At 33.9% G+C, this 12,003-nt stretch overlaps 1 protein-coding gene across 1 annotated transcript in view; it reads left to right on the forward strand.

Annotated features, from left to right (window-relative positions):
• The window catches only part of WDR70 (WD repeat domain 70), a 359,712-nt gene that overhangs the window by 58,861 nt on the left and 288,848 nt on the right, over positions 1 to 12,003 (forward strand). Inside the window, exon 7 of the mRNA XM_063087213.1 lies at positions 6,035 to 6,168. Coding sequence (XP_062943283.1) covers positions 6,035 to 6,168 — 134 coding nt within the window. The remainder of the gene's footprint in view (positions 1 to 6,034; positions 6,169 to 12,003) is intronic.

Raw genomic sequence — 12,003 nt, forward strand, 5'->3', positions numbered from 1 at the left:
GGCTCTCATGGAAAAGTAAAGTAATAAAATGTATTTGTATTAAGGCTAGTTACACAATCAACTGATGTCATAAAAGCTACAGACATTTAAAAAAATAGATTACTTTTATGCTCAGTCAAAGTAGCTATTGCCTTTCATTTAAAATAGGAACACTTATTGCCATTGTTTTTGTTGGCTTTCAAAACCTCTTTTTCTTTGATATATAGGAACATTACAAGTGGAAGAAAGAAATGAAACTCAAAAAGCTTTTTTTTTTTTAGTGGTGTGGGAAAATATCTCCTAGCAATAGCTTTACTTTGTATCATTAAAAGGCATGAGTTCATTTTTCAGATGAATGCTGAGATAAAAAGTGAACTTTAAGTACTCACTGTATTGCTTTAAGATTATGTTACTTGGTTTATAGATTGCATTTTTTTGTATTGTATTTGCATTTTTTGTATTTACTTATTTTTTTTAAGATGAATAATATTAAGTATTTGGAGTGTAAGATGGAATCATTGCATCTTATTGCAAAACCATTAAAAACTTGTGGTTGAATGAGTGAAATGTGCATATGAATTGAAAGAATAAAGTTCTTACTTTCTCTTTTCAATGAAGCTATCTTTTTCTAGATGTCTGGAATATGAAAAAGTAAGAAAATGCCATAATGAGAGGGAAAACATCAATCAATAGATAGGAATGTATAGATTCTTGAAACCAAAATATTTGAAAACTGCTGCCTTAAGAAATCATTTCTTTTTTTTTTTTTTCCCTTTTTTGACCGGTAAGGGGATCGCAAGCCTTCACACAGTGTGGTCTGCACCATGCTCAGTCAGTGAGCGCACCGGCCATCCCTATATAGGATCCGAACCCACGGCCTTGGCGCTGTCAGTGCCGCACTCTCCCGAGTGAGCCACGGGGCCGGCCCAAGAAATCATTTCTAATTTTTATTCTTCCACCCATCTATCCATTTATTTATTTATTTATTTATTTAATTTTTGTATGTATGAATGAATGAATGACTGGTATCTTGACCTTGGTGTTATCAGCACCAACTGAGCTACCTGGCCAGCCCTCTAATTTTTAATGTTATATCTATTTTTTGTTAAATCAGACGATATTTTTATTGTGAAACTGTGATGCAGTTCTACTAATTTTCATGTTTTTATTTATTTGTTTATTTTGGTGGCTCTCTGGCACACGGATTGAACCCTGGACCCTTGTGTTATCAGCACTACACTCTAACCAGCTGAGCTAACCGACCAGCTAATTTTCATGTTTTTAGGTAAATAAGGAAAGGAATTACAGACTGTTAGTATTTAAGAGAATTTTACAAATGAGAGATAATTCATGGGTTTCACACGTTTGATTTAAATATTTCCTTTTTAAAAAAATCGTTTTATCTTGTAGAGAAACATAATTAAAAAATACTCCAATGTGTTTTACACATTGAAAGACAATTACAGCATCTAATTGTACTGTTGGGTTAACTTATTTTTTTGCAATCCTGCCTTTTCCATGCTTGTATTTGTACTTATAAATGTCAGATATTAGGAAGTTGACTCTTCTATTTGGTCTTTTTTTTTTTTTTAATTGAAACATAATTGATTGTATGTATCCGTGGGGTACAGCATTGAATGTCTATACCTGTGTGCAATATGTAATGTTCAAATGAAGATAATTAATATACTCAACACTACACAATTAGCCATTTTTTGTGGCCCTTTACCAATTTCTCACTAACACCCCCCATCTTTTAAATTTTTTTTTCAACTAGTTATTGTAAAAATGTTTGTAAGCCAATCTTGTTTGTTTCCTACATGCACTTTACATTATTAGTACCCTTCATCCCACCCAATGTTGCAGTATTATTTAACAGCAGATACCAGACTTCACATGATTTCATCTTTATAAATATTTCAGTATGAATTTCTAAGATTGGTCTGTTTCTCCTTCTCTCTCTCTGAGCATGCATGAGCATGCACTCTCTCATGTAATAACATCTTTGTTATATCTAAAACGTTTTCGGTAATTATTTAATATCATCTAATATCCCATTAGTGTTCAAATTTTTCTGGTTGTCTCATGTCTTTTTACAGTTAGTTTGTTTAAATCACTATCTAAATGATGCCTGATTCACTCTTAAAAGAGTCATTGTTGTGTTTATTTGTAATGTCTTTTAATCTATAATAGTTTTTCTGCTCTTTTTCTCTTTGCCATTGAAGAAATGTATCTGTTTGGTGAATATACTTATTTATGTCATGATAATCAACTGAGCTGTTCCAAGTGAACGTGGTAATATATCGTGGTTTGACTTTTACGTTTATCACATGTGACGGGAAGAGTTGTTAGATACTGTTAACGGTTTCAAAACACTATTTTTTCCACTTTTTTAACCTTCTGGGTCAGGTTGAACAGTATGATAAGATTGGAAAATTGGCTTCAAAAAAATCAACAGACTATTATTGTTTACATATCTGTATGTAATAGCACTTTCTCAGTATTGTAGACCAAAGTAATGTCAATGACTATATTAGATGCTAGACTTACATAAAAGTGTTGCTGCCATCTGATGCTCCAATTTTAAATTTGTATGTTATTCAGGATATTCTTACTCTTCTTGTTAAGTTTTTAACAAGTATGTACAGGCAGCCCTGTTTTGCACAGGGCCATGTTACAGAAACCTGTGCATATTGGCACTGTGTCTTTGCTGAGTTCCAGTTTGTAATGAATTTCAGTAACATGGCTCAGTGCAAAGCAAAGGCTGAGCCTGTATTATAAAATCAACTTCTGGGGCCGACCCCTTGGCTCACTCAGGAGAGTGCGGTGCTGGGAGCTCAGTGGCGCTCCCGCCGCGGGTTCGGATCCTATATAGGGATGGCCGGTGTGCTCACTGGCTGAGCGCGGTGCGGGCGACACCAAGCCAAGGGTTGCGATCCCCTTACCAGTCACAAAAAAAAAAAAAAATCAACTTCTGAAATAGGTTAGTACTAGTAATTTATGTGAAAATCAGTTAACCACAGTATAAAAGTTTCTTTCTAAATTCTCAATTATATTCCATTGATTTATAAGTCTGCCCTTATGCTAGTGCCATACTAACTCTATTACAATAGCTTTGCAGTAAGTTTTGAAATTGGGAAGTATAAGTTCTCCTCCTTTGTTCTAGTTCTTTAAGATTGTGTTGGCTATTCTGGGTCTTTTACATTTTCATATGAATTTTAGGATCGGATTGTCAATTCCTTTAAAAAGGCCAGCTGGGGTTTTGATTGATAGGTATTACATTGAATCTGTAGATCAATTCAGGAAATATTGCCGTCTTAACAATATTAAGTCTTCTGATTCATGAAAATGGAATGTCTTTCTGTTTATTTAGATCCTTAATTTTTTAAACAATATTTTGTAATTTGCAGTGTACGAGTCTTATACTCTGTAACATTTATTTCTTAGTATTTTATTCTTTTTGATGATACTCATAAGTGGAATTATTTTCTTAATCTCATATTCAGATTATTATTAGTAGCGTATACAAATAAAATTGGTTTTGGTTTGTTAATCTTATTTCTTTCAACCTTGTTGAACTCATTTATTCTAATAACTTTTTATTGGATTCTGTATGGTTTTCTATTGTACAATGTTGTGTCTGTGAGTATAGTTTTGCTTCTTTCTTTCTAATATGGATGTCTTTTATTTCTTTTTCCTGCCCTGACTAGTATTTACTGTTCCGTATTGAATAGAAATGGCAAGAGTATACACACTGGTCTTGGTCCTGATGTTAGGGGGAAAGGATTTGGTTGTTTGTCATTAAGATGTTAGCTCTTTTTCACAGATGTCCTTGATCAGGTTTAAGGAATTCCCTTCTATTCCTCATTTCTTGATTAAAAAAAAAAATCATGAATAGGGAGTTGGATTTGGCTAATACTTTTTTGAGTCTATTGAGATGATCATGTGTTTTTTGTCCTTTATCCCATTAGTAGTCTATTACAATAATTGATTTTTTTGGTGTTAAGCCAACCTTGAATTCTTGGATTTATTCCTGGAATAAATCTCACTTGATAATGGTGTATCTTTCTCTCTATATATTGTTCAATTAAAATGATAATTCTTTCAACTCTATTGTAAACAACTGTTGTTTTAGACCAACATTTATATTTTATGAGTTCATATTTCAGTGTGGTTAAGATGTATCTGAGGATTGACCAGACTTCTGTTCTTCAACTTGTTGGGACATAAGGATTGAGAAGTAGTTTAACAGATCTTGTGGATGGCCATGTCTTTTTTAACTGGGGTAGAATATTTTTTAATATTTTCTGTTTAACTCACTACCTTTCATATCCTTTTGGTGGGTGATTAAGATGTACACCAGCAACTGCAGAGATCCTGATACTTCAGAATACTGTCATTGAAAACCTCATTTGGTCACTGTGCTATAAAATTTGCCGTATTTCTTCTGCCCTTAGCTAGGAGAATAGTCAACTTTGCAACTTATTCTATTGTTCTTTCTTGATAGAGGGGAATTTATCTCATGTTTGTTAGACTGCATTGTTGTTTGTGTTACATAAGTTTTAAAAACTTTTAGCACTTGTTCTGTCTTTTAAACACATTTGTTAGAGTCTTTATTTTGTGCATGGGCACTGTGCTGGTGGGGACAGACATGATTGTTGTTCATGTGGAACTTACACTCTCTGGCAGGAGGACAGGCATAGAATATAGCAGCCACATATGAATTTGCAATTTCAAATTGTGTTGTAGTGATGTGAACACTGGTGGATTTCACTTTATCAGGAGAAAGGACACCTCTTTAATTACAACAGGAGGGAAGAAGGATGTATAATGGGCATGGGGGCAAGTGAGTTTGTATGTGGTAGTAGCAGAAGTCACTGCTTAGACTTTTAAAACTATTGTACACTTATTTCTATTTTTGATTGTTTTTTATTTTAAGGCATTATTATTCAGGTATAAAAACAACTTAGTTCTCATTTGTGTGATTTCCTTAACACCTTTAGAATCTATGTCTAATTTTAACATAAAATAAGTTATTAATTATTTGTATATAATTCCCTTATATTCTGAAATCAGTGTTTGGAGATAGTAATTAAAGTGAGTTTAAATTATTTTGTCACTATCTGTTTTATTTAATTATAGTAATTGTATTACATTAATTACATTTCAAGTTTATTTATTAGAAGAAGGACTGATTTATAGAAGTTTCCTTTGTATAAAACTTCCATCCTTTTGCTGTCTCATATATATGGTAATCACCTCAAATATTTCTAATGTAGTTTTTTCTTCTGGGTGGGCAGTGTATCCAGAGACTTCCTGCTTTGACAGAATGTTAAATGTAGCTCAAGAACAGTGAATTACGCATTGGGTATTCACATGTGAATTGCACCTAGTAAAGTTCACAGGGAAAGCAAATATTTTATTAAACCAATGTAAGTACTATTATAATGTGGTTAGTCACTTATAAATTCAGCTTTAAAAATACTAGTTTAAGGTGACTATACTGAGTCATTTAGCCATATGTACCAGATAATAATTTCTACTTTGTACTACTTTGTTAAATAGATTTCTTAAAGGTCTATTGATGTTACTCATTTTGGTAATTTTAGATTCATGTGATCTTCATTCAGTTGTAGTTAAACTATCTTGAAAGGGTTCCTCAAGATTGTAGATAGAAAAAGCTGGCTTATTTGTGAGATTTCTGTTATACACTAAAGCAACTTAGTTTATCATATGGCATTGCAATGATTGCTATTCTGAGTACATGATTAAAAAATTGAGACAAAGCTGTCAGGTTAAATTTAAAATATTTTTATTTTCTTTATTTTGAAAGAAATAATATTCATAATAACCAAGTCAAATAATATAGAAAGTACTGTTCATTCTTACTTTTCAGAAGTAGCAACAATTGGTGATCTGTGCTTCTAGTGGCTGTAAGATAGGGGGTGGGGTTAGAGAATGGAAATTGGGGTTATAATAGACTGTGCACTGTTTTTCTCCCATTTTTATATATGTATGTATTTTTTTTTTTTTTTTTTTTTTTCGTTAAAACCAGGTGTCTGCTTTGGGTCTGGATCCCTCAGGTGCCCGTTTGGTGACTGGAGGATATGATTATGATGTTAAGTTTTGGGATTTTGCTGGAATGGATGCTTCTTTTAAGGCATTTCGATCTCTTCAGCCCTGTGAGTGGTATGTATTTGCTTAGTATCTTCAGATTTGAAGAACAGAGTGCTGTTGTCATTTGAATTCCATCTATGATGATTTGTACCAAAATACAATAAGTTTATATGACTGTATACCACCTTCATTATTCAGATGAAAGTAAAATGAACCTTAAATTTCTTTCCTTTAGTTTCATTAACCTATCTTTTAAGGCATTTTCTGTCTTTAGTTGTTTTTAAAAATATATTTATTTAGAAATTGGTACCTTGCCTAGTTTATTTTAAAACACTTCAGTAAATGACATGTAATATTATGTATTTGTATATGCATATGGAGCCAGTATTCAGGTGCCAATGCATGCTGCGCTGTCCAGGTATGGTCAACTAGCATATCAGAAAGAGCCTTACATATTGCTACCCACTTATCCCTATTTTTGACCATGTCTTTTAGGATATTGCTTCCTTACGGTATCATTTAACTTGTTTCTTTATCTCCTCTCCAGTATTTTACACTGCCTAGTTGTTCCACTGTTAGTGACTAGAAATTAAAATAGATCTCTGGATTAAGTTGGTGACACTTGATTCCTCCATGTAAAGTAAATATTTTATACTTGAGATAGGCATGAACTTTGTGGAGAGATACTTTGGTTAGATGTAAACATTCAGACACTCCCTTTTACTAAATGAATTTAACATCCATTGATGGTTTCTACTTGAATCAGTTATCTCATTGAGGGTTACAAATTGAGAATTTTCTAATTCTATTATTTCATCTACATTATTTGTTGACATTCTTCTAAAAGAAGAACTTTCTCTCATTAACTGATGTTATTTGGTTATCCTGAAATATGGTTACAACTGGAGAGGCAGAATAAAGGCTTAGTTATCTCTACTTAGTTACTTATTTTCAGCTTAAGGATTGGTGGTGATAAATGAGCTATTATTGGTAGTGATGAGTGTTTTTTTGGTTTTCTCTTTTTTGAGTATCAGTATTTATTAGTTTTAAATTGTCATGTGTTTCAGTCAATTGCAGTCATTATTCTTTTTGATGTTTAAATTGTCCCAGATTTGTCCATTGGGAGTCCCTGATTGCTGTGTAATTTTGACATGACCTTATTAGTCTTTAAAAGCCTACTTAGTTTCTGGCACAACCCATTGTAGGCTTCCTGGTATGCTCCTTTACAAGTCCTGGAATCAGCACTTCCCCAAGGAGCTCTACTTTGTTTTTGTGGAAATGGTATTTAGGGACCAAATCTGGATGCTGGGCATGCTCATTGATATTGGGATATCACTGCTTCTTGACCTTTTCAATGGGAAGAGGTAGAAAATATAGATGCATATGCATGCACACATGTGTGTCTGTGTTTAAATGACAAGGTCGCATTCATATTCCCATTTCAAAAATTTAGTAAACATTTTATTTTAGAATATTTTTTAATTGATAGAAAAGCTACAAATATAGTAGAATTCATGTATATACCTCATCTGGTTTCCCTTTTGCTTAACATCTTATATTACCATGGGCCATTTGTCACAATTAAAAAACCAAGATTAGTCAATTAGTATTAAACTTCAAACTTTATTTGGATTTCACTGGTTTTTCCACTAATGACCCCTCAAATGTACCTCAAAGATAAAATGTAAAGATACATTTAATCCTATTTGTTTAGTCTCCTCTGATCTATGGTAGTTTCTCAGTCTTTCATTATTTCTCATGACCTTAACATGCATGCATGCATGCATGCATATACATACATATGTACATACACAATTGTTTAAAAATATAACAACCATTGTTAGCTCACAAGCCATACAAAAACAGGCTGTGGGGCTGATTGCCAACACCTTTTCAACAAAAAGCAGTAGAGAAAGTCTGATCTGGTACCTTTGATATTTGGCAAGGAAAGAAAATAGGATCCTTTTCTAGCTGTTAATTTCTGTTGTATTAAGTAGTGCAAGGGTCATCACTTGATATCCAATCATCTAGCAGTGCCATCCAATAGAACTTCCTGTGCTGATGCAGATATTTTATATCTGCGCCATCTTGTAGTCACTTGTGACACATGGCTATTGAATACTTGAAATGTGACAAGTAAAAGGAACAGAATTTTTTAAAAATTTGATTTTAATTAGTTAAAATTTAACTATGTGTGGCTAAGTGGCTGCTGTATTGGGCGGTGCATATTTTGAACCCACCTTTGAGGGATCACATTCAGCACAAACAAACTGCCATGCTAATCAAGTGCCTCTAGACTTAAAAATAGGTGGTTTAAGATAAAAACAGGAATGCTACCACCACAAACCCACTAAAATTTAGTGCAGATTTTTAAATAAAGGAATAACTGAAATATACTTTTTACATTCAGTTTCATTCTCTTTATTTTGTTGAATCATTTTTCCAATGTCTCATTTTGACACTGAACATATTAATGATCAATCTTTGTTTTTTGCCAGTTGCAAATTTCACGAGTGTGCAGTAAGTTCTCACTTAATTAATACCTCTTGCATGTGGCAGAGTCAGACTTTGCTCTGCCTCTAGAAGCCTTTCTTTATTTTGACATTGATCTATTAAACAATCTTTTAAGTCAAGTTGTTCACCCAAACAAGAATCCACACACACATATCACTCAGGTAAATACCTCTATAACTTTTTTGTTATCCATCTACATTATTCCTATATTATCTGTAAAGAAAATTTGAGGGCATTTGTTGATGATCTTGAAGATAGAAAAACACAGCATGCTGTTTTCAAACCATCTTTTCACCTGGAATAGCAGATGTCAGAATTTGACTGAGATCCAAAAGGCAGCATTATGATGAATATGTGGGTGCCAAAGAGGCATTCATATGCAGAGGACTCCCATTGCTATTCAGGAGGGGAGACAGAAGTCCTAAGTCTTGGTACCTTGGATGAATTTCTTTGGAATTATAGTACAGTATTCCTCCCTCATCCATGAGGGATATGTTCCAAGACCCCCATGGATGTCTGAAATTGCAGATGGTATTGAACCTGATTGCCATCAATTGGAACATGTTTCTGTTCATATCTTCCATTTAAAAGGTGTTTAATTTAATACCTTTTCCATCTTAACTAATCATTTATCACACACTGTGGCCATAATTTTTGCAGTTTGAGGTGTGACTGCAAAACTAGCACAGATTTCTTTTTCTTTCTTTACAATTTCATGGATAAAAGATTCATTCTTACGATAGATCTTAGCTACACCAGCATACAATTTTTTTGTCCTTGTTAAGTTGAGAACTTACACCTTTTCACTTAAAGGAAGCACTTTACAGCTTCTCTTTGCAATATCTGAATTGCCAGCATCACTGTTCTTCTGCTTTGGGGCCACTGTTAAGTAAAATAAGGGTTACATGAACACAAGCACTATGATACTCTGACAGTTGGTGTGATAATTCAGACAGTTAACTAAGAGGCTAATGGGTGGGGAGTTTCTACAGCATGGAGATGCTAGACAAAGGGATGATTCACATCTTGGGCAGTTTGGAGTGGGGTGGCATGAGATTTCATGACACTACTCAGAACAGTGCACAATTTAAAGACTTATTGTTTATTTCTGGGATTTTCCACTTAATATTTTTAGACTGTGGTTTATTGCGGGTAACTGAAACTATGGAAAGTGAAACTTGTGGGCGGCAAAATGGTGCAGCCTTTATGGAAAATGGTATGGAGGTTCCTCAAACAATTACAGATAGATCTACCATATGACCCAGCTATTCCACTGTTGGGAATATACTCAGAGGAATGGAAATCATCAAGTCGAAGGTATACCTGTTCCCCAATGTTCATCGCAGCACTCTTTACAATAGCCAAGAGTTGGAACCAGCCCAAATGCCCATCATCAGATGAGTGGATAAGGAAACTGTAGTATATCTATACAATGGAATACTACTCTGCTATAAAAAAGAATGAAATACTACCATTCGCAACAACATGGGTGGGCTTAGAAAATTATATTAAGTGAAACAAGTCAGGCACAGAGAGAGAAATACCACATGTTCTCACTTATTTGTGGGAGCTAAAAATAAACACACAAACAAATTGGGGGAGGGGGAAGAAGACAGAATGACCACAAAATTTCCTTGAACTATTTAAGTCAACTGAACAGATATGATGTGGGGGTGGGGGGAGGGGGTGGAGAAGAACGGATAATGGGGCATGAAAATCAACTACAATGTATATTGAGAAGTAAAATAAAAAAAGATCTTAAAAAAAAAGAAAGTGAAACTGTGGGTAAGGAAGACTACTGTATTTCTGACCTCAAGGACACTTTAAAAAGACTTGAATGTTAATTATTTTCTTGATCTACCAGTTTAAATATCAGGTTTTATTTATTTATTCTTATTTCTTTTTTTCTTTTCTTTTTTCTATATTTATCATTACACAATGTAATCATTTTTTGTGGCCCTTTACCAATTTCTTGCTAAGCCCCCTTCCCCTTTTTCACCTCTGGTTGGCCTCAGTTCTGTTCTCTCCTTTTGAGAGTTCAACAAATTATTGTGATTGTTGTATCTTTCTTTCATTCTTTTTAAAAAATCTATTTTTTTTTTAGCTTCCACTGATGAATGAGGACATGAGGCATTTATCTTTCTGTGCCTGGCTTATTTCACTTAACATAATTTTCTCAGGGTTCATCCATGTTCCTGTGAATGGCAGAATTCCATTCCTTTTTATGGCAGAGTAGTATTCCATTGTATATACACCAAATTTTCCTTATCCAGTTGTCTGATGATGGACATCTAGGTTGGTTTCAACTCTTAGCTATTGTAAATAGAGCTGTGATAAACATGAGAGTGCAGGTATCCATTCAACATGATGATTTCCATTTTTTTGGGCATAAACTCAGCAGTGGGATTACTGGATTGTATGGCAGTTCTATCCATAGTTTTATCTGAGGAACCACCATACTCTCTTCCATAATGGCTGCCCTAATTTATGATCCCACCAGTAGTGAAAGAGAGTTCCCCTTTTCTCCACATCCTCACCAATATTTGTTAATCTCTGTCTTTTTGGTAATGGCCATTGTAACTGGTGTGAGATGATATTTCAACGTGGTTTTGATTTGCATTTCCCTGATGTTTAGTGATTTTTTTTCATGTCTGGTGACCATTTGTATATCTTTTTTTGAGAAATGCCTATTCAGCTCCTTTGCCCATCTTTTAATTGGGTTACCTTTTTTTTTTTTTTTTTTTTTACTGTGCTTTGAGCTCTTTGTATATTCTGGATATTAATCCCTTCTCAGATTCATACTTTGCAAATATATTATCCCATTCTGTAGGTTGTCTTTTTGCTCTGTTAACTGTTTCTTTTGCTGTGGAGAAGCTTTTTAGTTTTATGTATTCCCATTTGTTTATTTTTTCTTTTGTTGCCTGTGCTTTTGGGGTCTTATTCATAAAGTCTTTGCCCACTCCTACTTCCTAAAGTGTTTTCAGTATGTTTCTTTTAGTAGTTTTATAGTTTTGGGTCTTATATAAATCTTTAATCCATTTTGAGTTGATTTTGGTAAATGGTGAGAGGTACAGGTTGAGCTACATTCTTCTACATATGGATGTCCAGTTTTTCCAGTTCCACTTATTGAAGAAGTCATCCTTTCCCAGTGTATAGGTAAGTCTCATATTGCTGTTGTCACATATCAGTTGGCTATATGTATGTGGGTTAATTTCTGGGTCGGTTCTCTCTTCTGTACCATTGGTCTGAGTGTCTGTTTTTATGCCAGTACCATGCTGTTTTGGTTACCATAGCTTTGTGGCATAATTTGAAGTCAGGTAATATAAAGCCTCCAGCTTTATTTTATTTGCTCAGGATTGCTTTGGGTATTCGGGGTCTTTTGTTGTTCCATAT

The sequence above is a fragment of the Cynocephalus volans genome, chromosome 2 (genome assembly GCF_027409185.1).
Source record: "Cynocephalus volans isolate mCynVol1 chromosome 2, mCynVol1.pri, whole genome shotgun sequence".
Classification (NCBI taxonomy): domain Eukaryota; kingdom Metazoa; phylum Chordata; class Mammalia; order Dermoptera; family Cynocephalidae; genus Cynocephalus; species Cynocephalus volans.